This window comes from Epinephelus fuscoguttatus, linkage group LG16, assembly GCF_011397635.1.
Source record: "Epinephelus fuscoguttatus linkage group LG16, E.fuscoguttatus.final_Chr_v1".
Taxonomy (NCBI): Eukaryota; Metazoa; Chordata; class Actinopteri; order Perciformes; family Serranidae; genus Epinephelus; species Epinephelus fuscoguttatus.
The window spans coordinates 38659119-38685618 of record NC_064767.1 but is presented as its reverse complement, the minus strand read 5'-3'; the positions used below and the strand labels follow the sequence as shown (position 1 = coordinate 38685618).

General features: G+C 41.2%; 1 protein-coding gene across 1 annotated transcript; it reads left to right on the top strand.

Moving 5' to 3' along the window:
• Nucleotides 1-25837, top strand: fam98a (family with sequence similarity 98 member A). The gene is made up of 8 exons (XM_049601223.1): nucleotides 1-162; nucleotides 2140-2288; nucleotides 11976-12110; nucleotides 13525-13706; nucleotides 16024-16104; nucleotides 16223-16339; nucleotides 20774-20941; nucleotides 24596-25837. Exons 1-8 carry the CDS (start codon nucleotides 125-127, stop codon nucleotides 25232-25234), a joined length of 1509 nt encoding a protein of 502 aa, XP_049457180.1. The 5' UTR covers nucleotides 1-124; the 3' UTR covers nucleotides 25235-25837.
• Nucleotides 25838-26500: the final 663 nt, after the last annotated feature.

Sequence of the window (26500 nt, the reverse complement as noted above, 5' to 3'; positions counted from 1 at the left end):
TATTGCAATCGATCAAAACGCACTGAAGAAGAATAATAAGTAAAACGTGTATCAGCTGAGCTGGCTAATGTGAAAACTCTGTTTGAAAGGACGTGATTTTAGAGCAGAACCAGAGATTACTGGGATGGAGAATGACATTCTTGTCTCTCTTGAAGATTTAGGGTAAGTTTAAAAAATGGCCGCCGCTGTATGAAGATGGTGTGCGAAAGCTGACATTCCATTAACCAGTCTCTTCTGTTGTAGCAGCGCATTAACGTTACAACGGAGCTTGCTTTAGGCAAACGGTGAATTTGCTGTTGTTTGGATAACGTTAGCCTGACGTTGGTGGGTGTTTTTTATTGCTAGGGCTGTTAATATGAACCGTATCCGTGTATGTACCGGTATTAATAGACCAAAGACTGATTTTGCATGTTGTGCCACAAGCTGCGTCAGCAGAGGCTGCCCCTTCATATCAGGACAGCTCCAACACATTCCTCTCTTTTAACCAATTCCAGACCCACTCTCTAAAAATACACCATTTATTGATTAAATGCTTCTTGACTAGTTTCGTCACTATGGTGAAATATCCTGTAGCTTCTCCTCCCGAACCTATTTCTGTGCAGAAAGTACGTTCATTTAGGGACTGTTCTCTACTTATCAGTGGAGGGGGTGGCTCGGGTGTGACTGTTTTTTTGTGTGTGTGTTTTGTTTTGTTGTTTTCTGATGTTGACCCTTCCCGAAGCTACATACATTTTTCTACCAGCTGCTCTCAGTGACTTGGAGAAAATGCATGACACTTCCTCAACCATAAGTAGGCCCTAACAATTTTTACACCACATATAGGTATTGGAGCCAGTGCAAAAAGCAAATGGGACAGGATTGATAGTTATCACCAAAAGAAAGCTAATTTCTATGTAGGGTTGCAGCGGTATAATGGTTAAACACCGTGATATGAAAATTGATGTGTATTATAACATGTACATTCGCTAATCTACAATATTGAAAACAATGCAACAGAGAATCTCACCATATTTTAGTTATTTTCGAAAGGGAAACTTTTTACACATCTCTCCAATAAAAAAAAGTTTTAGTTATGTTAATAAAACATTTGTTCAACCAAAGATAACCTTTCTGTTAACCTTTAACGGTTATTCTGCCTGATAATGATAATAATAATAATGATAATGTTGCACACCTGAGCACAAAGAAGACTCTCAGGCGTGCATGAGTTTAAGATCCTTTACTTCTGTAAACACAGAAACACAAGCACATCAGCACGACCACATCGCGACATGCAGGCTGGCTGGGGGGTCCACTGATTAATTAGCGCTAGCTTGCACCTCACTTAAAGGACCTTTAGGCTGCCTCAAAGTGCCTGTGAAGAGCTTTACTCATTTTATACACATTCTAACCCACTGCAAATATTAGCTGTTCTTATGCACAAAAATAAGATTACAAATAAATACAAATAATGACAGCCAAATAATGAGAAAATAGTACACACGTAATACAAACTAAGAATGGGGGGTGTCCGCTTATATTGCCCACATTACTATGAGTCCCACAGTAATTCTGTAGTATCGTGATACTGTGAAACTGCTATATTTTCTGAGACAGTCAGTGTACAGTGAAAATCTCATACTGTTGCAACCTTCCTTACAAATCATTTCATTATCAGACAAATTTTTTTTTTTTTTTTTTTTTTTTTTTTTACAGTTTCTGCCAATGATAATTGGTGTGACAATATAAAAAAACAAAACAAACAAATAAAACTTGCCAGGTTTGGGGTTCACAGGGTACTGAAAAGAAAAAAAATACAACCATTTCAAGTTGTATGTCCTTATCTTACCCAAAGTAAAAAAAACAAAACAAAACAAAAACACAAGTCCCTCCCCAGTGCTTTAATAAAAAATGTAACATGCCTGCCCTGTTTGGCAGCACCCTCTCCCCTTCATAAGTAATGAACAGTCCCTAAGTTTCACTTTCTTAACTAAACAGTGAAGACTTCAGTAAATAACCAGTTTTCAGAGTGGAGTTTGGTGGTAATGAGAGTCAAACCTGGCTCTGCTCATTGAACTAAACCTCGGTATTACTACTGCTGTGCTGTACTGATGAGGGAAGCTAAGAGTTGTGCATGTGTTCATGTGTGTGTCACTTTAGGTACCAAGGCCCTCTGTTGGAGGAAGGAGCTCTGGATGGTGCTGTGAGCGGAGGAGCAGCTTCACCTGAGTTTACTAAGCTTTGTGCCTGGATCATCTCAGAGCTGAGACTCTACTGCAAGCTAGAGGAGAATGTCCATGCCACTAACTGTAAGACATATTCATCACTGTTCAGTAAAGATGCTCCTGGTGCAGAATTAATAGAACGTGGGCTTGGGTTGTATGTAATTTTTCATACCTTCATACTAGAGGTGGATGATAGGGCCCCAAAATAATACCACGATATTTCAGGGTATTTTTGTGATAACAACAGTCTTGATGATATGACAAATTAGTAAAAAAAATGTTTTTTATTTACACCCACCCACAATAGCAACTCGTACAATGTCAAGAAAAGTAATATTCTCACATCCATTTTCCTTCTCATTTCTTTCGGTCACGGAACTTAGACTTTTTTTGTCAGTTTGTTCTGTTTTGGTTGGTATGCTTTTTAATACATTATTGTTTTGTGTCTGTGTCATTCCAATTTTGCCACATGAAGCACTTTGGGCTGCATGTTTGTAGGAAAGGTGCTATATAAATAAAGTTGAGTTGAGTTGATTGCCTCATTAACTCACACTTCATTAAAACTCTACAGACACAACAAAATAAAACTCACCCAAAGCGTCTTGGTTACTCTTATCACTCATCCAGTTACTTGGTGCACTGTTCTAACAAAAATAAAATAAAAAACTGAAATAAAAATAAACCCTTAATTCACTGAGTAAGATGTAGAAAACATGCTGTTTTTCTCTACGGTTTGTCTCGGTCATTGTTGGCTGGCTATTTGCAATCCACTGTGCGCCGGATGGGTGCGGAAATACAGGTTCCATGACACACGCAGGCTGCTTAAGCAGCCAGTGTGGCCCAGGCGTTATTTCTCCATCACTCTGTGTCTTGGTGTCTTTACGGTGTCTTTAAGCTCAGCTGCCTACCCCACCAGTAGAGACCGGAGACTGACCTCTGGTGGTGTGTGACTGACTTTAATAGCGAGAGGAGTGCCTGTATTTATGACGGTATTAAAAATTGTACCATGGGGATTTTTGAATACCCTGGTATATCATAATACTGCCATACTGCCCAAGTCTAATAGAACATAATGAATGGTGACAGAACAGTTGGACATCAAATTATATTTTTTTTTCTTCTCTTCCAAGCTGAAGGTTGATGACAATGGCAAAGACATGAAAAGTGAAATATATACTTCAGTCTATAACTACAGTCATTAGGTTAGATTACTAAGCTTTTAACTTATGGTAGAAGGGGGAAAACCTACATTTGGACATTTTCAATCACTGACTTCTTTTACATGGACATGAATAATTAGGGGCCGGGCAGCCTAAGCTGCCAGGACCCTATTGTTTTGCTGCATGTTCTTCTTCTTCTTCTTCTTCTTCTTCTGAGGAAATCATACTTCCCATGCACAAAAAATCACCAAACTTTGCACAAAGGTCCAGTCCCATGCCAGACTGCCTCAGCTGCAAAAACAGGCCAATAGTCCTGATGGTGGCGCTACAGCAAGCCTCTAAAGTTCAAATTTTGAAAATTCACAACAAGTCAACCATATGTGCTACAGATTTGCAACTTTCACCAAAATGTAGCCCCAATACTCAAGAAACTTTTGTACATTTAAACCTATTGCAAATTATGAAATCCATTACTTTTTTTTCAAAAACTGTAAAACTTATTAAACCTATCTCCTCCCACAATTTTTGCTCAATTGACACCAAACTTGCTACAGAGCATCTTCAGACTGTCCTACACAAACCATCCACACAGATTTTTGATTTATCGAAAATTGAGCATAAACATATACTTACAAATTCTTGCTAAATACATTTTCAGTGTTCATTAAAAAAATGACAGAATTACAGCATTTTGAATTTTGCTCTCATGCGAACAATTGGAGTTAATACAAAAATGGCATTTTTAAACATCAGTTTTTCACTTATGGAGCCAATAAATCATTGTTGTCTAGATGCAATTTGTGTATTTTCGGACTTTTGTCATAATAACTGAATTTTTGACAGCCATTTGAAATCTGCCTTTACACACTAACAGCTGCTGTCTTGTACACAGGTGACTGGCTTAGTCAATTTGTGAAGCTCCATGTGACATTTCTGTTTGCCAATTAGCTCAGTGAGATAGAGGATGGTTCTTGGTGTTGAAGATTGTGACATTTCTGTTTGCCAATTAGCTCAGTGAGATAGAGGATGGTTCTTGGTGTTGAAGATTGTGACATTTCTGTTTGCCAATTAGCTCAGTGAGATAGAGGATGGTTCTTGGTGTTGAAGATTGTGAGTTCAAGCCTCAGCTCGTGCAACATTTCCATATGAGAAATCTACCCAAACTTTTCATAAAGGTCCAGTCCCATGCCAGATGTCCTGATGGTGGTGCTACAGCAAGCCTCTAAATTTCAAAACTTTGAAAATTCATAACAAATCAACCATATGTGCTACAGCTTTGGAACTTTGAACTTTGAAATGTGCTTTTCCATGGCATGGGTGGCTACTCTCTGGCACCCTCATGCTTGGCTTAGTCAATTTGTGAAGCCACACATGAACTGTCACTTGCCAGTTAGCTCAGTGAGATAGAAGACAGACCTCAATCTCATAAGTTGTGAGTTCAAGCCTAAGCTAAGCAAATATTCTAATATGAAAGTCCTATGTTCAGGCATCATGCTATGTGGATTAGAGACTACCAAGGTTAAAGTAATTATGATCCAGGCAGTTTTGCGGAGAGACAAATACTCTTTATCAACACTTTTCCCTGTTATCCCTTGTCTCTTTTCCCTGTTTATGTGGCTTAGCTATCAGTCAATATGCAGAGTCTATCCAATAGCTACTTTTACATTTTTAAAAAAAATGTTTTCATTGTTGTCACCATGGATAATGTTTAGCTTTAAGCTAGATCAGGCCAGTTTGTTCATAATTGCTAGCAGTTAATGTTATTCTTACTTTCTTGTTCTTGAGTTTTTTCTTTCCTTTGTATATTATGAGTCTGATCACTTCAGCCACTCATCCACAATTTGAAGGGCATGCCATAATGATATGATGTAGCTTCTATGTTGTGATATGCTTTGTTTTAGTGTGTGTGTGTGTGTTGCTCAGAATTGCCTAATTTTGCCTAAAATTGCCCGGCCCTGACCATTGCTGCGCAGCAGCTATAATTTGTTTATGAGTTTTTCCCCTGTTATGATCATATTCAGGATATAATGTTTACATGAGGACAGAGGAATCCTTGTAATATTGATAAATACTAGTAAATGAGTATTTTGCATAGCGATTTAATTATGCCAAATACTGGAAATGGGTATAATTTTGCTTCTTGTTAACTTATAAAGGTGATCTAAGTGTACATGACCATGTTTGTGACAACCAGGAATTCATCCATTACCATGTTGCAGTTATGACACCTTTCCTTATTAGCATAATTAGCATAAATTATGTAAAAATGAGTTTAAAAAAAAAAACAGGAAATCGTTACATGTATTTACTTTAAACAACTAATAAAGATGATCTTACATAGTTTAAGTCTAAGTTAGAAAGTCCACAAGTCATAAATAAATAAATATTTTCTTCATATAGCAAAAGTTGTAAAAGTGTATTAATTAATTAATTTATATTTTTTAATGATAATAATAATTATACAACAAGTATGACAATAAAAGCCATTTATATAGTTTTGATACATTTATTAAATACGCATCAAAACATCAAAAACCAAAAATGTGGGTGGTAACAAGCCAATGTAAGCTGACATACTATGCTTCCACAGGCTCAACAACACAACAAACTTCACACTTTAATTGTTCATACATGTGTCACTGTAGTTTCTACACTTGCAAGATGCAGTACATGGGTTAGGCTTGCAGCCGCATCGGGCTGTCTTGCACCCAGTAGTGCAGGCACAAGTAATTAGCTCCACACAGGCTTCTGGGACTGGAGGCAATGACATGAGTTGAGGTACAAGCACATTGTCGTTAATCTTCCATCCCATTTTTTCAGCGGGTGGTAGAACTGGGTGCTGCAAGTGGGCCTGTCGCCAGACCAAAGCCTGGAAGCGTGAACACTGAATGTGAAAATAGAGAGAATCTTTGGTTGGCGGTAGTCTCTCTATTGTCATGCCCTTAATAAACATGCTTAATTGAACATCATTGACGTTGTCAGCATTCATCGCGCCATACAATTTGCAGAAAAAAACCTCTGCATCTTGAATTGTGTGATCATCGAGGTCAGGACCTTCACCAAGACCCTTAAGCAGATGGCTATGCTTTACGAACACATCCCAGCATGTCTTCTTTGTATGGCCTTAAATGTATGACTTTGAGTCACTCCCAGTAAGAGCATGGAAGCCTGGGAGCAGCTTGAGGACATGTTCTTCCATCTGCAGCTTTTCCACGATTTCATGAACTGGGATGTACTTTCTTGCCTTAGCTGTACCTGCTTTCATCCAGATTCATTGGCATGGCATCATGTGGAAGTAAGCCGTCAGCAGTATTAAGACATCAGTGTCTCTTGCAGAGACAACAATGGTCGCTGCACTGCTTCTGATGCAGTGCAGAACAATTCTTGTGTCTGTTTCTTCGTGTTTAGCGTCCAAGCTGTCAGTGTCAAGTGTTGGGTCAGAAGCTTCGGCTCTTTCATCATCGCTGAAGCCACCTGCAGCAACAATGGTCTTGTTGGCTGGCACTTTTAGAATCAGCTGTTGTGAGAGAAAACGAGCAAGGCCCACCTTGTCCTGGTGAGCAATGAAGTTTTCCCACTTTTCAGGAAGTGGCAAATCTCTGCTTGTAACTGGTCTCCTGATTGCCACTGAACCTCTTCCACACCATTTCCGTGCTCCACCTTTGATTGAATGTTTTTAGTAGCGATCGAACAGGACATCAATTCGCTGAAACTGTGCTCCACTTTGAAGAATAGATTCAACAAACACATCTGCTAAGTCTCCAAACGTTTTTGCTGCTTGTGGTTTGCCAATGGCAATGACCAGAGCTTGACCATCAATGACAAGCATTGGTTCGTCCTGTAGGTCCCTGGCTTCAAGGTGATTAGGGCATGAAATATCTGCAGTCAACATCTTGACAAGTATTGCCTTTGAACCTGTACGATGCTGCCCATTTACTTCTGCCAAAGACAGAGGTACTACGAACAGTTCATGTGTCATTATGTTATTGAGGTTGACTGGGCGTCCTGCTTCATATGCAGCAATGAGGTGCTGTAAGATGTTTCTGTCTGCTTTGACAGTTTTTGCCTTCCCAGTTTTGGGGAATAACTGTTGCACTTCAAACGGTGAAGTCAAATACTTGTTCTGTGTAAGTTTGTCCCTGAAAGTGACTCTTCTCTCCTCACATGGCATCTGCCTCTCTCGACAAATGCATCCAACTGATCTTGTCCTTTCTGGGGAACTTTCAACAGGTCATCTTCAATTTCCTGGGTAGCCATGTCTTTGTTTGCAATGTTTTGCAGTGTCTGGGGCAGGCAAGCTGAAAAAAACACCAAATCTCTGCAAAACTGTGAGCAAAGCGTCTTCATCTTTGAAGTCCCGTTTCATTCTGCCTTGAGTGCTTTCACTGTGGATGCCGTCATCACCTGTTCCCAGACCAAAGGCCACTTTGGTGTCATGGCCAAGATTGGTTCTGAGGTTGAAAGACAGAGCCCACCTGCTGAGAGCTGGAGATGTCTTTGTCATTCCAGTGATGCCTCCTCTAGGGCTCTACCCAAACATTCGGATATTCGAATATTCGTTTCCATGGGTAGGTATTCGTTATGAAAATTTGGTATTCGATATTCATTTTTATTTACTTTATTTTTATTATTATTATTATTTTATTTATTTATTTTTTTTTTTTTACTTTTTTTTGTGCGAAATGTAGTCTTTTTGTTGTTGGTAAATGTAGGTTATCAATAAAAAGCAAAACTTTTAAATTGCATTGTTAAAAATGTGAAAATATAGTATCGCCTACCAGCGGAGCTTGTGCACGGCAGGCTTGAGCGCATCTGTCTGAGGCTGTGGATCAATGCCAAGTTTTACCACTTTATCACAATTCCCTCTAACTTGTAGCTGTTTTTTCGTTATCTTTTGAATTTAATATGAATTATGCAACCGTTTTTGTCAACGATTGTTTCCCCCGTTTTGTACAATAAATTGTTTAAAGTTTCAACAAGTTTCTTTCCTTCTGTAACTCTGGCTGGAACAAGCATCTCCATTACCATAGGAACCTGAAGGCTTTCCTTTTTTGATGGCTTCAAATCCTTAATCATCATGTCGCCTTCTGGACCACGTTGCCAGCCTGCCATCTGTGTTGCATGGAAGGTGTTCTTGCCATCAAGTGTTGAATCATTTATGTCAATGTTGTCTCATGTAAAATGTGTAAGTCTTCCATACACAAAGTTAGGTGGAGTCACTGCTCCAGTTTCTGGATCCATGGCTTGTAGTGTTTTCTCTGCCATAGCAGTGTCAATCTGCAGCAAGCTGTGGTAGCTGATGATGTGTCCTGCATTGTGAAACAGTTTCACCAGTTCCTTTAATCGCGTTGCTTGGTGCAATGTCCTTGCTAGCCCCATATGCTTGGGTGTCCAATGTTTCCCTCCTGTCACGTTGTAGACAAGATCTTGGACCAAGCTTAGAACTCTTGTCTGAGTATAAGCTTCCTCCCTCTCCAATGTGATGTCTTCTTCATCATTTGGAATTTCTTCCAACAGACTGAGGCCATCAAACATCAAGGAGATGAACATGAAAACACTTTCAGGAACACATGCTATCATTTCTTCTTCACTGACAGCTAATCCAGTGTACTTGGGGTGTGCCAGTATGTCTTCTCTTAATTTCAGAGCTACATGAACCATCGCTCTGAATCCCTCATCAGACTGATATATAGGGATTGCACAAGACTCTTCTTCCTCTGACATGACATCTGAAAATGGCACATGTACAAATTTCTTGGGAACAAGCAACACATTTTTGTTAGGTATAGCGTTGAAGTCATATGAATCCTGTGCATATACTTGAAGTTTTTCTTTGAATGTAGATCTCCTGCTTCTAAATGATGCTGGAACTTCAACATTGGCCTTTTGTGCTAATTCACAGTATCTGTTCCAAACCTCAGACAGTTCAAGTACATGTCCCTTCTTTGCTGATGTCCTCATCTCAATAACAAGCCATTCCATTGCCAGATCTGTTTTTTCAGAACTTTCTTTTGTCTTTGTGGCATTTCGCTTGAACTTCTTGTAGCAGTTTGGGTGGTATTTCCCTTCTGCTGTGATAAGGTCACTAATACCTGCTAGTCGCACATGGGCCTCTTGGTTGTACTTGGACAACTCCAGTATCTCATCAGTCATCTTAAATGTAATGACAGATGATACTAATTCTTTCCCTCTTGTGTCTTGGCAGAAAATGTAAAGATCCCAATTGACAGATTTTGTTGAACTCCGCAGCATAGTAGTTAATGTTTTTTGTTCACAGCTTTGTTGTCTGGATGTCTGAATTTTCTCTTGTAATCTTCCAATTTTATCTTTACTTGTGAATGATGAATAACATGACTTGTGCCACCACAGCTGATCAACATCTGTTGATGATATTTCCTTGATTCAATCAATTACAGTTCTGTTGCCACGGTCGCACAGTTTGTGTCTCATCTCTGAAGCAGATTTTAATGCCTCAAGTCCCTTTATTAACTTATCACTTGTACTCTCTTGACAGATGAGACATTCTCCTAAATCTGGGGAACGGCCAGTCTTCTTGAGACTTACAGCAGCTTCCATGATCAGGCCTTTATGTTCCCCTGAAAGACAAATTAAATGTACTCACTTTAAAATGATATAGCTTTTTTATAGTTTTCCTATTTGATGATTAAATGTTGACTTACACTTTTTGTGATAGGTGATCTAAAGTGGGTACACTACAGTATTTTGAAGAGATTATTTTCTACAATGTAATTCAAACTATTCCAGACATTTTGAAAGAATTATCTGTCATCCTCACACCTTTCCTTCCTTCCTTCCTTGTCTCCCTCCCTCAGCTTGTTCCTTATCCAGTCTTAAGTGAGGGGAGTTTAACTGAAAGAACAAAACAGGGATAGATTATGCATTTGGCATACTTTTATATTGCAGATATAGCTAATCTCAGTTTAGTTTTTATTACAGATTGTATAACGCTGCTAAAAATAATTTGGTTTATTGAACTTGAGATATATTGATGAATTGTTTGATAGCAATTTAAGTCATTGTCATAAATGGAGCATGATCTGTTTGATAAAAAAAAAATCTATCTGGAGAAACATGTGACACAACCACCATTGCAACAAAAATACTAGACCATCTTACTTTTTAAAGACATTTACTTTAGGATGCCAAACACATCAAATATCCAATCAGTTAATGTTAACTGTAGATTTGAATTATTAAGCTAAACACATGCATCCAGTATTTATGCCAGCTAGGGTGACTTGTTAAAATTTGTGGACATTTAAATGACCTCATTGAATCGCATTTGTTTTAAAATAAACACATGAATCAATCCATTAAGCTAACGTTAGCTAGATGCATTTGAGCTGTTCCACAAAATTTCAAAATTAACTCATTGACCAACATTTTCGACAATAATAACAAGAATAACCTTATTAAGTTTAAAGTTTACTTACATGGAAATGGGTGGAAGTCCAAGACACCAACAAAGTTGGAGTAAATGTTCTTTCATCATCATACCTGTTTGCTACTCCACTAGCTGCCTAGAGCCCTGCCCCTATTTTCGTAGGGGGTGAGCGATTTAAAACTAACAGTTACAGAACATTTCTTATGTCTGGGACATTTCTTACATTTATTTCTGCCAGGTCACACCAGAAAGTGGCACAGCAAAAATTCATTTGCTTGAAAAATTGATGTGCTACTGTGGCTGCTAAGCTAATGTTTAGCATGCTAGCTAGCCAATAACATATTCGCTGTGAGCCTGGAAATTTAACAGGTTCATCATCCCAGGCCCATGTTACATCCATCCACAAAAATGTATGAAAATGTGCACAGTAGCGTCCCTGCTCACACACAGACAGGTAGACATACACATGCAAATTTCGCCTAAAACATAACATTTTGGCAGGGGAATTATAAAAAAACTGAGAACCTTATTTCACCGGCATATGATGAATTCTTATTTGGGACATACTGAACTTTCAAAAATGTAGTATGCCGACTTTTCCTCAAAAATGCCTACAGGGTTACAGAATTTTGAAGTTACAGCCTTGACTGTGTCTTTCTGTCTCAACCACACACAGTTCATACTGAGCTAGCGTAACGTTATTCCTGAAAACAGCTGCTCTACTCTTCTAACACTGTCCCCCACACCAGGGCCAGACTGTCACTGTCACCACGTAGGTGGATAAAGCTCTGCAGCCTCTTTCATTACTGAAAGGCAAAACTCTGTTTCTTTATCACTCCGGATGTGAATGTAAATGGGAGAAGGTGTAAACATGTAACAGTGTCCTGGTTTCTTTTGGAGTTCTTCAGCTAGCATTTGGGTTTCTAATAAATTGGATAAGGTCTTATCCAGGTTTCTGAAAACAGGATTTGGTGTTTACATGGTAAGACTCATAAACAGGGCACTCTAAAAACCCAATCATGAACAGGTTAGTCACATCCATGTTAACACACTCATTGCTGTCACAAATTTAGCAGTGAGTTTCTGTTTGACATCTGCCAGGTTGTTGCTAACACAACTACTGTAACTGTCTTTTTGATTGGACTGGGTATTTGTGAGATTTAATTGTTTGGTGTGTGTGTGTGTGTGTCGTTATACCCCTCCCAGGTCCAAGTGAGGCAGAGGGCTTCCAGCTGGAGATGAGCGGCCTGCTGTCAGAGCTTTCCTGTCCGTACTCAGTCCTCACCAGTGGAGACATCACCCAGAGGTTCCTCAAAAGGACAGACTGCCTGCTGCTCCTCAGTATGATCACAGCTCTTTAAACATCTCATTTTAAAAAGCAACCTGAAATTATATAATGAAAAATAGCAGTATTGCTTTAACCTTGGGTTAAAGTCTGTTCCACTTTATGTGAACTGTTTTACCACACGCAGCTATGATAAAATGTTGCTCAGCCATATACATGCAGTCACACAGGTGCTTACAGGTGTTCTGGCTGATTAAAGCTCTGCTCTGGTGGAAGCTGGATGGAGCTATGCTCTAATTACGAGCCTGACATCACCAGACTAAATTGCAGATGTTCGTAAATCTGGAACCTTTAAGTCAATCGTCAATTTCCAAATAATCTTATCAACAGTCATAGACCACAATGTTTCCGGATACAATTGGACAGACCGACAACCAATTAGAGCAATGAAATGTGACATAGCACTATGTAAACAGACTACAGCGGGCAGAGCTGTGAGGGTGTAGCATCAATATGTCTGTAAATGAGTGTTACTGTATTTGCCTTTTAGAATTTGAAAAATTGTATAAAGAGACCCAGATACAGCGTTGGAGGCAGGTCCCCTTTCCATTTCTTTGAAAGCTGCTCAGTGGCACACGAAGCCACTGAGCACTGTTCTATTCAAGTATACCAGTGCTTCACTTTCCTGGGGATGCTTTTGGTGTTCTCTGATTCAGCAGTATTTGAGTACTATAGAGCAGTGTTGGAATGCTTGAGTGCTTCATTAATACCTACAGTAGATGGCAGTCAACACACCCTCAGTTTGGAGAAGCAGTCTGCAGTATCTGCACAGAAGCTATGCAATGTGCTGCTCTGGAGGGAGGTAGCAGTAAAACACATTTTAGACTAAAAAATTTAAGCGTATGTATCTATGGTGTATGTAAAATATTTCTACTGTGTTACCTTGTCGTCAGGCAGCCCTTTCTGATAGAGAACTGAAGCTGTTATATCCATTAATGATTTCTTCTAAAAGCCACAAAAAATAATTTTGCCTCACACAGAGCACAGGAGTTGCTGGCTATGATTGCCTCAGTCTGTTAGTTTTCTGTTATTTTGTGAATCTGAACTAACTCTTTGAAACCCCAAACTCAGCTTCCATGGAACTGCTCAGACTGCAGACACCTGACCTGATTTTCTGTATGCCTTAATGAACACAGCTGAAATTCAAAACCCTTAATTCATTTTCTGTTTTGTACCTCTTTACCAGTAATAGCCGTGACAGGAAGCATTTATGATTTTAAGTTGTCTGTCCATTATACATCTGTCCCATTCTCATGAACGCAGTATTGCAGCAACACCTTAAGGGAATTTCTTTGGCACAAACGTCCACTTGGACTAACAGCAAGATTTTTCACTTTCTGAGTTTGTCTTATTTAACTTGAGATAGTATTGAAATTGCTTTAAATGAAACCAGTACAATTTTTCTCTCAGCCTTTCTGGTGTCTGAGTTGGAGGCGTCGAGGATGATCCTGGTCAATAAGCCTGAAAAGAAGAGCCAGGAGTCAGGCAGCCCCGTGTTCCAGGAACTGAAGGGGATCTGCATGGCACTGGGCATGTCCAAGCCTCCAGCTAACATAACCATGTTCCAGTTCTTCAGTGGGATTGAAAAGAAGGTCAGTTGATCTGGTGCCACGGTAAATTCTTAGGTTAAACCTGCATTTCAAGCTGCCTGCTCGTTGCATTCCAAACAATAGCTACCAATAAACACACAGTGAAATAAGACAAATGTGTCCCCTACCACTGAATCTGTGGATTGTTTCACCTACCTTCAAGAGCTGCAAACCTGACACATCCTTTTTAAAATTAGGCTGAAAACGCACTGCTGTCACTGTAAGCGCATCAAGTGCCGTCCCTCACACCGATAGGAAGTGTCACGCTGCAGTGTGTCAACAGATGACCACAAACCACACACAATTATTACTACTGTTATAAAAGATCTGTACTGCTTTTACTTGCATTAGCTTGAAACCATGTATGGACAGCCATGAATGAAACCTGATTCTTCACCTGAAGAGCTGATTTCCAGAACTTTGGCTCACCAGAAAATGTATATATATATATATATAGATATAGATATATATATATAGATAGATAGATAGATAGATAGATAGATAGATATAGATATAGATAGATAGATAGATATAGATAGATATATATAGATATATATATATATCATCCCCAAATACATTTGTGAATACTTTTTTGTGCATTTATTAATTTTTGTGTGTATTTCTTCATTTTGAGACTGTTCTAGCTACATAGTCTCATGCCTTGGTGTGGCCCTGGCATCAGTCACATCAGTTATCCTCAGTTTTACTGTCCTTACTTTTATCCAAACTTCCACAGGAAAAGAATTTGCTGCATTTCAGTTTTTCCTGGGAAAAAGAGTTTGTAACTTTTATGGATGCTACTGCGCTACTCAATCTCAATCAATTAACTTCACTACTGAAAAGCTATTTGACTGAGAAACTAGTGACTCTACCACCATGCTACTGAGAATGCTGTTAAATTCGTAAGGTCGCACCTTGTAGTGAGCTACCTCCCAACACTGATTATTCCTGACAGCATGAAAAATAGCAGTGTAGCCTGAGTGTGTGAAATTGGTCATTTGCATGACTAGTTGATAGCTCTGACTTTGAAAAAAGGAAACAAACGTGTTGCTCATTTCTCTCATTTCAGAGACTTTTCTTAGTTCTCTTTTATATATTGTCCTTAAATAAAGCTAAAGTAATCTAATGAAAACATGCAGTATTTCTTATCTGATTACTCGATTAATCAGCAGAATAATCGATAGAATACTCGATTACTAAAAGAATCGATGGCTGCAGCCCTAGTCTCATGATATACAGAGAGGAAGAGAGAGCAGATCAAAGAGGGGCTGAGCAAATCAATGTGCTGTGTGTAGCTCTACAATAAAATCAGAGTTTATGCATTTTTAATTGTAAAACAAAAATTAGAAAATCAAAATTTACACTCAGTTGAGCATAAACTACAGGTTCTGAACTTCTTTTTAAAATACAAAAATGTGAAATTATCGGTCATCATATCAGAATCGGTCATGAGAAGTAGCTAAGTATTGGATAACGGTATAGAGTGTGCCAGGGCTGACGTCAAAACCCGGAAGTTTAGCATCGCGCTGGTTCCCGGAAGAGAAAGTGAAAGTGACTTTTGCATTGCATTTTGGATTATGTCAGAAAATAAGCTCTGTGGCTAACACAAGTTTATGATACTTACAGGTTTTGTTCAGCTAGATAATCCTCACATATGAACACCTTTCATACCGCATTTGAAGCTTAAATGCGATCGCCAGAAGTCAAAAGCTAACGTTAGGCTTTAACGGACTACATGACTACTCCACGATCGCATGACTCTTAACATCACCGCCACTAAGCTTTCAACTGATTTCAGCTGCTTTATTTTAAAAACCATTGTATAAGGGGGAAATCAGACTGTTTAAGCTAAATAAGAAGCTGTAATGGTGGATTGCCGGCACTCTCGCCTGTTGGGGGTGATGATGTTTAATGTCCCTGACAGGGTTTGTAGTTTTGTTGAGCAACTTGTTAGCAACCGCCTTTTTTACGACACGTAAAAGCTTCAGAATTCACAAGTAGGGTATTTACTGGCATGTTTTATGTCATAGAACAAAACCTGAAACTCGCTTAAGCTTTTGTTAACCACAGACCTTATTTGAGGCATATTACCAAAATCCCATTTGTATTGACTTTTAGACGAGAGAACCGGAACTGCTAAAAGCCCTAAAAGCGCTAACGGAGTTCCGGGTTTACTGGCACACTCAATTGGCTTTAAAAAAAATTCAAATTGTCCTTAGTGTTAAGCATTGTGGGGCTGCATGTCCACGAGTGATCCTAGTTTGAAATGTCCATTCATACACTCGTAATATACACATCACATGTTGTCCATTCTTCATAGCTGAAAGAAGCCATAACTAGAGCCCCACCAAACCACGTAGGAGACCCTCTGATGAAGAAGACCCTTGGACCTGTACACATGGTAAATACTGACAATCACTCATAGCGTACTCAATAAAGAAATGTAATGTAATTGAGGAAAACTGAATAAATGAATGACTGTTGAATAAAATATCTTTTCTTTTTTCCAATTTTACCAGGAAAAAATTGAAGCTATAAACCAAGCACTTGTAAATGAGTATGAAGTGAGAAGAAAAATGTTGTTGAAACGTCTTGATGTGACAGTGCAGTCCTTTGGTTGGTCTGACAGAGCAAAGGTATGTGCAAACTTTGAATCTCCCTAAATCCAACAAGGTCACAATGCACTGACGAAGCATTTTAAACAGTAGTCTTTGTACACTTTGGCTGTGCTTTAGTGAGAATTAGGCCTCTCTGTCCAGATGGGTGTGTTCTTTGGCCTGCTGAGGAGACAAAGGACTTAAGGAAGAGGAGTCCGTTTAACAAGGAATGGACAAATGGAAAGGTCCAAACATACAGTGCAATCACGCAGAGAAATTATAAAATTTCTGTGTAACGTGTGTGGACGGGGGCAAGGACAGCTGATGACTCAAAGATATAATTTTCCAGAATTTATTCTCTCCTGCAGAAGACAATATGGCACATTAATTGCCTTTTGGACACCTATTTCTTCAGCTCTGCTCCCTCAGCAATACAAAATGGCACTGTCAAACTCTGTTTTCTCCGTCAAGCCCAAATACATCTATTTGACATCACATTATATACGTATCATTATCTAAGAGCTAATAAAATCTACTGGAAAACATATCCAATTAGAGCAAAAAAAATGTCCTCAAAACCATGAAAAACTACATTCAAGAGGAAAAACACTGACACCTGGCAGGAAAAGTATGAAATTGCATGTGAAGTGGACACTTAACAGAGATGGCAAAAATTAGGGAGTTATGTCCTTGGTATAGGCTATAGCCTAGGCCTATCACCGCATTTTTATATTTTTTGTGTTATGATGACGTTATTTTAATATTTTGCATCAAATGCAAAAGTGAGTGTCTCCGGCTTGTCAGCACAGCGTGTCGGTACCGACACAGCTGCGCAGCCGGAGACGTGTTGCTCCTCCTCACTTCAAGTCGCTGTCATTAACTTTTAACCTGCAAAGGCGGCAGTGCCGTAGCATTGTAGGAATTTATGCCCTTGTGAACTTTTCAGTAGTTACACATTAAAACAATATTTATTTGCAATTACTCTATTGAACGACCCCGAAGCATGAGCAAACGGGCCGTGTCACATTGGATCAAAGAGATGTGCCCTGTCACTGTCAGTGCAGGGCTGACAGGGCACCCTCCGCTGAGAAGAGAGAGGAGAGGAGAGGAGAGGAGATGGATTGTAGGTCTGTTTGTAAACGGGGCTTCTCTGACAGTCATGTATTTCCCCAAAAAACATCTTGTAATGCACAGTAGAGCGCCGTTTTTTTTTCCCCAAAATTGCCTTGATATCCAGCAAATCGCCTGGCAACCCTCCAATCGGCAATATACAATTTGATCGCTAATCGTCCCAGGCCTAGATAGTATGGCACATTAATTGCCCTCTGAACACCACTCCTGTACCTTTGCTACTAAACATACAGAACAGCACCATTTGACACCAGAAAGTGGATGTTACAAACTGCAATGCCGTGTTGATCACATGACTATAGGCAGCTTGTTGTAGTATGAGTGGCACTGTACTGGTACTGTGAGCGGCAGACAGAAGAATCTACAGAAACCCAGGAGGTACAGAGGAAGCTGCAGCAAGTATATGTCCACAGGAAAAATTATAGATAACAGTAAATAAAAATAACTTAGCACTTCATACATCTTCTGATTCTCATACTTGGACACGTCATCAGTGTTGTATCCTGGCCTTATTGGATGTTTCGGGTCTTGCAACAGACACCCTCCTCCAGGCGACCCGACAGAGGTTGATCAAGGCTTGGCCTGTGTCCAAGTGGCATGCTGTACTACTGACCCCACTGGTCACCCCTTTTCAGCCAAAGCCATCTAGATGCCTTCTCTACTGTCTCCACGTTGTTGATTGCTCTTCTCCTTCTTTGGCCCATAATGCCCAGGGTTCCGTAGGCCTTGCTGAGGGATTCCTTGACAAACTCAATCTTCCTGGCTGTAGCGTGGTTGTATCTGCTGTTGCTGATCCCCTTGCTGATTGCCTCAGCGAATGGACTTCAGGACCTGATCGTGTCTCCAACGATAGTGCCCCTCGCTCAGTGCCCTGGAGCAGCTACTCAGGATGTGCTCGAGGGTCCCTTTCTTGGAACAAAGCGGGCATGCTGGTGTCTCTACTTTGCCCCATCTGTACAGGTTAGATGGGCTGTGGAGGACATTGTAGACCCCCTGGATCAAGAACTTGATCCTCTGGGGGTTCCACTTCCAGATGTCCTGCCAGGTGACATTCCGCTCCATCGCCTGTTCCCACTTCAGCCAAGCACCCTGTTGTCACATCGCCACTGCCCTTGTCACTTGTTCTTCCTCTACTGAAGAGCGCACCTCCTCCTGAAGCTTCCGCTTTTCCTTTCGGCTGGCAGTGTCGTATCGGGTTGATTTCGAACTCCCAAGCCTGGCTCTGCCCTGTGCCACATTCCCAAGGAGGGTCTTGTGCTCCAGCTGAGCTTCTGCCTGCTGGACTGCCTCCCCTGCCCTCAATTTCCTGAGCTTGTTGGTGTTTCCATACGGCTGCCACCGGCTACTGGAGTAACTTACAGCTATATACAATACAGGCCAAAAGTTTGGACACACCTTCTCATTCAATGCATTTTCTTTATGTTCATGACTATTTACATTGTAGATTCTCACTGAAGGCATCAAAACTATGAATGAACACATGTGGAGTTATGTACTTAACAAAAAAAGGTGAAATAACTGAAAACATGTTTCATATTCTAGTTTCTTCAAAATAGCCACCCTTTGCTCTGATTACTGCTTTGCACACTCTTGGCATTCTCTCCATGAGCTTCAAGAGGTAGTCACCTGAAATGGTTTTCCAACAGTCTTGAAGGAGTTCCCAGAGGTGTTTAGCACTTGTTGGCCCCTTTGCCTTCACTCTGCGGTCCAGCTCACCCCAAACCATCTCCATTGGGTTCAGGTCCAGTGACTGTGGAGGCCAGGTCATCTGCCGCAGCACTCCATCACTCTCCTTCTTGGTCAAATAGCCCTTACACAGCCTGGAGGTGTGTTTGGGGTCATTGTCCTGTTGAAAAATAAATGATCGTCCAACTAAACGCAAACCGGATGGGATGGCATGTCGCTGCAGGATGCTGTGGTAGCCATGCTGGTTCAGTGTGCCTTCAATTTTGAATAAATCCCCAACAGTGTCACCAGCAAAACACCCCCACACCATCACACCTCCTCCTCCATGCTTCACAGTGGGAACCAGGCATGTGGAATCCATCCGTTCACCTTTTCTGCGTCTCACAAAGACACGGCGGTTGGAACCAAAGATCTCAAATTTGGACTCATCAGACCAAAGCACAGATTTCCACTGGTCTAATGTCCATTCCTTGTGTTTCTTGGCCCAAACAAATCTCTTCTGCTTGTTGCCTCTCCTTAGCAGTGGTTTCCTAGCAGCTATTTGACCATGAAGGCCTGATTCACAGTCTCCTCTTAACAGTTGTTCTAGAGATGGGTCTGCTGCTAGAACTCTGTGTGGCATTCATCTGCTCTCTGATCTGAGCTGCTGTTAACTTGCGATTTCTGAGGCTGGTGACTCGGATGAACTTATCCTCAGAAGCAGAGGTGACTCTTGGTCTTCCTTTCCTGGGTCGGTCCTCATGTGTGCCAGTTTCGTTGTAGCGCTTGATGGTTTTTGCGACTCCACTTGGGGACACATTTAAAGTTTTTGCAATTTTCTGGACTGACTGACCTTCATTTCTTAAAGTAATGATGGCCACTCGTTTTTCTTTAGTTAGCTGATTGGTTCTTGCCATAATATGGATTTGAACAGTTGTCCAATAGGGCTGTCGGCTGCGTATTAACCTGACTTAAACCGCTTCAGCTTCCACACTCACTGCTTCTCCTGGTGGATAGATAGACCATTGCATCTGGTTTCTACAAATTAAACTACCAGTCGGCCCGTATTCTCTACGTCATTGCGGGGGATCTCATTAAAGCTACAGTCCCGGCCAGGTGACAACAGGAACCTGTTGTCACCTGGCCGGGACTGTCAGGTGTTTGCATTTCTGCTTCAAATTTCAAAGGTTAATGGATAACTAGAATAGTTGCAGATTATTTTCTATCGATCACTGAATGTAGCAGCTCTGCACTGGACCATATTCTGACTTGAGTGCAGCCACACCAACTCTTCTGACTGCTTTCTAGTCATTAACACCACCTGATGGTCCTCTCAGGCCTCTCAGTATCTGAAGAGTTCTTGTTGTTTAAATGCATGTGTCAAGCATGATGTGAAAAATCTAGCAGCAGTGCTTCTACATGCCTGTAATGGAAACATCTCTCAGTTTGTTTGTTTTTTTTTATTGGTGTTGTGGGTTGGCCTGATTTTCTGTAAAAAGAATGAATAAATAAATGAATGTCCTATTTTTGTGCCGTACCATGAAAATGGTTTACCCCAAATGGCTTACATGACACAATAATATGACAGAAGTAACTGCATATCATTATTGACATTCATGCTCCAAGGAAAACAAATCATTTCTGCAAACCAAACACTGTCCATATGTCTTATTACAGACACATTCTGAGAAGTTGGCCAAAGTTTACCAGCCACTACGCTCTGCTCTTGGCATCCAAAGTAAAATCTCTGTTGCCCACCTCCTTGCTGCTCGACAAGACTTCTCCAAGATCCTACGGACAAGCAGTGGCAAGATAAGAGAGAAGACTGCCTGTGCCATTAATAAGGTAGACTAAACACAGTGTAGTCACAACAATTTCTTGCCGTGTCGAAGGTTATTCATACACTGATTTGTATGCCTCTGCACTGGTGATGCCCATGGCCAAAGGCATTATGTTTTTAGGTTGTTTTATCTATCCATCCCATTCTTGCAGTATCTCAAGGATGCCTTGACAAAATGTCTTCAAATTTGGTACAAACAGCCACTTGGACACATTGATTATCCATGTAGATTTTGGTGGTCAGAGGTCAAGGTCACTGTGACAATACATTGACAGAAATTTGATTTATTGTCTTAGTCCAATTAAAATTGGACTTTTAAAATACATTTAAACACGTTAGTCCGACTGAAATCGTACTAAATGGAATTTCTCAAAGTTGGCCTAACACCCAGATAATGTGATTGGGAGTTGAATTACTCCTGCATGTGTACAGTCAAGTGGACCCAAACTGGCCTAGGCGCTCTGCACATGCTCCACACTTTCCGCTCTGGGCTTTTATCATATACATTTATATTTTTAGAAGTCAAATAGCATTAAATGAGTAACAGAAGAAGAAGCCAGTAACAACATGGTGAAATCTACATCCAGAGCAGTGCAGTTTTGGATGGATGAAATGTACAGAGCTGTTACATTGTCCACCATGGTACCAGTTTGCGGCTAGCTAACCATAGCTGACTTGTTTGCTGATCTGTGATGAAATAGGTCAATAGAAAAAAGGTCCTATACTAAGGAGCTGAAAGGGGCATATCGCCACCCATCGTGGCGGACTGGGACATACTTAAGTCATTGATCGATTCTCCTCCCGTGCTTGTATACTGGGACAAGGACATTAAATGGCCGAGTCGAGATATAACCATAGCTCCAATTAACTGTGCATGGAAACATACTGACTGTTTTTACAGACATGGATTTAAACTTTAAATGCAACTTGACTGGTTTGTGGAGGCATACGACTGTGAGGTAGTACTGCACGATTTGATAAAAATGTGCGATTGCAATTATGGTGGACAATATCGCGATTTGCAATTGGAATTAAAATATAATAAATAAATGGTATCATGAGTCTTCTTGCATGATTCAGTATTTCCCCTACGTAGGGGGGCACTGACTTGACATACAGTAGTTATTGTTATGGACAGTGTGTAAATGACCATAAACAGAGTGCTGTTACACACAGTCAAACACAGCTCTCGCACAACAGCACAGCACAACACTGTACACACAGCGGAGCAGGGCCTGTGTTGCGTTCAAGCGTGTCACGTAAATGACAAATTCCAGCATGTGAGTAGGCCATAGCACAACACAGCAGCATGTCATGTGGGCCGAGCCCGAGCAAAATTTTGCTTAATTTTTCATTTGTTACTATATAGTGTGTTATGGAGTCTGTCATTTCCCTGTGTCTCTTTGAGGTGTAGTCGTATGGCTTAACACTCACAAATGTATGCGTAATTGTGCTTTGTTGTTGTTTTCCGAGGCTCTGGTGGTTTTCAGTTTGTCTTTGTTTTTAACGTTACTTGGCTTGGCTTTCTCTCGCATGCATTCTTTGTACTTTTCTCTGTGCTGTCTCAAGTGCTGATATAGATTGGCCGTGTTGCTGTGGGATGTGGCGACTTTAACTTTGTAAGTTTTTTCACAGCACGTCTTTCTATTCAACGTTGTCGTACCTGAATCCAAAGTATCGCCATATAATAGACATTGCGTTTTTTCGCTACCAACTCAGCCTGTTTTTGGTCATGCTCATGCGCTTCTTCAGCGTCTATGTTGGTCACTGCTGCACGCCGGGTGGTCACCAGACCATACGTGCTGCACATACCAGGATAGCTTGTGGGCGTGATGTCAACACCCTCCACACACTACAGCAGAGGTAGTCATGTTCACAGGCACACATGTTAACATTCATTTACATTAAATCGCAAATCGCAGCCTTTTATACAGTTATGTAATCGCACAGCCTGACATCTCGATTGCAACTGTGATTAGACTAATCGTGCAGCACTACTGTGAGGCAGTATTTCCAGTTTTATTTTTAATCCTGTTTCTTTTTTTTAGTCATGTGCAAAGGTCCATGTTTTCTTGACTGTTCTGTGTGTCTTTTAAACAAGTGTTTGGCTTTTTGGAGGCTAAGGTTGATATTTGAAGTAAACATTTCCACAATTGACTGTGTCAGTTTTATTTCTGTGACACATAGGTGTGCCTCCACTTAAAGGAGCAATAAGCAAAATTCATCATTTCTAGATTGAAGGAATTAAAAAATTGCTATGTGAAGTACTAGAGGTGTAATTTCATCTGGAGTATAGCATGACCTCACACACCCTCTCTCGTTGTTGATCTCCAGCCCATTGTTTACAAGCCAGTCCGGCTGCGCCTTCATGTACGTGCATGTGAATCCCCCCCCCCCCCCCTCCTCTCGGAGCCCTTGACCCTCCCTTCCTATAAAAGGCTACAGCCGGTGAGCAATGGCAGCGCGTATTTTCGAAATGAAATGGCAGAGAGCGGAACGAAACTGGAGCTAACCGGTGCTTCGTCCTCAGGCTCCACTTCACTCAGCTGCCCCACAGATCCGCTGCCTCTCTCACTTTAACCTCAGTAACAATCCGGAGTAAGTTAGCCCGGCAGCCCAGCTAACATTTTCAATTAGCATTGTAAAATGTAGCCTTGTGGGCAGCCTGGTGGGCTCGCGGGCAGCCTGGCGAGCCAGGCTCACGGGCTGCCTGCTGGGCTAAAACATCGCTCTCACTCACGGAAAAGAGGAGGAATGTTAGCGTTAGTTCCCAGTGTTAGCACTAGCCGAGTCGGCTGCCACCGGCTACTGGAGTAACTTACAGCTATGGAGCGCTTCTACCAGCCCCTCTAGTCACTGAGCCTCGCCTCCATCTCAGCAAATATATTGCATTTATTACAGGTGCCATCATCATTGAAGTAGGCAGGGGAATAGCTAAACACAGCAGAGACCAAGACATCACTAACTGCTAGACGAGGCGAGTGGGGAAGTGGGGGGATGGGGGGTGGAGAGCAGAGGTAGAGGGAGGAGTGGCTCATGACACACTCTGTTTTGGTCTACAGGCAGTGCACAACAGCAAACCTAGCGGTGAAACGATTTCGCTTTTTGCCCCTTTACACAATATGTCTGGAGTTATTCAGTATTTTTCTTAATGTCCCACAATGTCATGAAAAGACCAAAACAAACAACGCGTTAGTCTGTCTCTCGATGCGTTACGACTCCCCTACCCTGTCTGTGGCTTTCAGACCCAAGCAGTAGTGTATAGCTTAAGTTTAAAACTGAACAAGATGGTACCTTCCTTTGGGACTGTTATCAGCAACATGCATACATTTGGTGCTTTAAAAATGTTTAAATATATTTTTAGCCAAATTATGACGTGTTGTTAATTTAGTCAGACAAGTATGTGGTTTTATATAGTAGAGAAGATAGTAGAGAAGGTTTAGAGTGTAGTTTGTTATTTCTTAGAACTAAGCACTCCTTCAGCAGTCCAATAAAGGAAGCCTTGGATGACTGAAGAGCCAGCATCTGGTGAATTTAAGTGTTATGGTTTATGGCCCTTTTCTTAAAACATGTTCTGTCAAACTAACAGAAAGTGAAGCTCATACAAACAGCAGGCTTCCTTTTGAACCATTGTGTTTTAACATGTGTCCCTTTTTCAGGTTCTAATGGGCCGAGTGCCAGACAGGGGAGGCCGACCCTGTGAGATTGAGCCTCCTCCCCCAGAGATGCCCTCCTGGCAGAAGCGTCAGGATGCTCCACAAGGAGGAGGACACTATGGGCATGGAGGCGGAGGCAGAGGGGGCTACGATCACTACAGCCAAGGTGGTCGGGGAGGATATGAGAGAGGAAGTGGAGGTGGACATGGAGACAGGGGAGGTAGAGGAGGAGGCGGCGGCAGAGGGGGAAAGGTGCAGGGTGGGTGGGGAGATGGAAGTGGAGGAGGGAGAGGCGGTTACAACCAGGGCCACTATCAAGATGCAGGAGGGAGAGGTGGCTATGGAGGAGGCAACAATCAAGGAGGCTTCCAGGACCCTGGCTACCATGGAGGAGGAGGAGGAGGTGGTTACCATGACAGTTATCACCAAGATGGAGGCTGGCATTCTGAGAGAGGTGGGGGTCGAGGAAGTCGTGGGGGCAGGGGAAGAGGAGGCAGAGGAGGAGGTGGACAAGGGGGAGGCTGGGGAGGGAGAGGGGGCCAGAATTTCAACCAAGGAGGACCGTTTGAACAGTTCTTCCAACATGGCGGGCAGCACTACAACCAAGCGGGCTTTAATCAAGGCAGACACTACACCAGTTGAAGACATAGTGAGGTGCATCGCAGCAGAGTCCACTCAAAGATCCACTCCTTCTCATGTGTGAACAGATTTTAAATGCCTTATCATCATCACATTTAGACTTTTTAGCATGGTTAAAGTAGACACACAGATACCATATACACTCAGTATTACAAAGGACAGGTCTAATGTAATCCTTTGCTTTTTCATACTGGTTTGTTAATGTTTTCTTTGCCTCCTCAAGTATTCAAGCCAACAGCTGTGCTTTAAATGCTTAGTGGATTAGTTGGGCTCTGCTGTTTTGACCTCATTTGACACTTAATTAGCCTCATATTGGAAATGTTTTTGAAAGACAGGAAAGGGAACTAAGATTTCAGTGTGTATCTGACATTAGAGGCTCACTCTTGAAATACTTAATAGTTTCACTGAATTGGGCGACTACTTGAAAACAGCTTTATCTTTCCAGTCTTCATTTTGTTTCCGTAGAGCTGACTGGAACCTCCTTTGTTACTTATTTAAAATGTCATCTTATACTGCTCATGGAAGATTATCTGCATACACATATGGATGTTGGAAGGTTTGCATGGGTGTGTGTGAATGAGCAATAAAATCTAAATGAGAACATTACCACGTTTTCATTCAGTGGTCTGATTAAGTCACAGAACTGTAAAAACTCAGGAAAAGGCTAAGTTGCACCTTTCTAGATAGCTCATTTAATTTTTTTTCCAAAAGATAAAGGAACCTGGGTAGGTTAAAAAAAATCTAAATAACACAACTGACAATAATTCACAAACAAGGTATATATACAGGGTTCCCACGCGTCCTGGAAAACCTGGAAAACGATTGACCAATTTTCCAGTCATGGAAAACACATGGAAAATGAGAAAAAAAGTCAAATGTCCTGGAAAAGCTTGAGTTGTCCTGGAAGATTATTTTTCCTCCCTCTGCTTCTCTCTGCCTTGTGGGTGAACGCAAACGGGTTAAACATTTTACGCATGTATGTCTGTTTTCAGCTGCCTTTAATGGGCAACATTGAGCTGTAGCGCTTCATCTCTGCTTCTAGCCGGCACAGTGCCCCACGTGACGCTACCAACCAATCAAATTGCATATTCCCTTAGAACAGTTCTGATGCCCAGTGTTTCCATATGACTTTGTTGCTAGATTTACCGACTTTTCAGACCCAAGTAAGGATTTATTTTCTCCACAGAAGCGCCAAAACTAGCGACTTTCAGTTCAAGAGTGTTGCTGTATCGCTGTATATCGAGTATGAGGTTTTTCTCCCTTTCTCTG

What these genes read in the sequence shown, in the direction of transcription:
- fam98a (XM_049601223.1), top strand. Translation starts at nt 125, where the DNA reads ATGGAGAATGACATTCTTGTCTCTCTTGAAGATTTAGG. An exon ending in TCAGTGGGATTGAAAAGAAG is followed by an intron (nt 13,707 to 16,023) that starts GTCAGTTGATCT and finishes CATTCTTCATAG; the next exon opens with CTGAAAGAAGCCATAACTAG. An exon ending in CTGCCTGTGCCATTAATAAG is followed by an intron (nt 20,942 to 24,595) that starts GTAGACTAAACA and finishes TCCCTTTTTCAG; the next exon opens with GTTCTAATGGGCCGAGTGCC.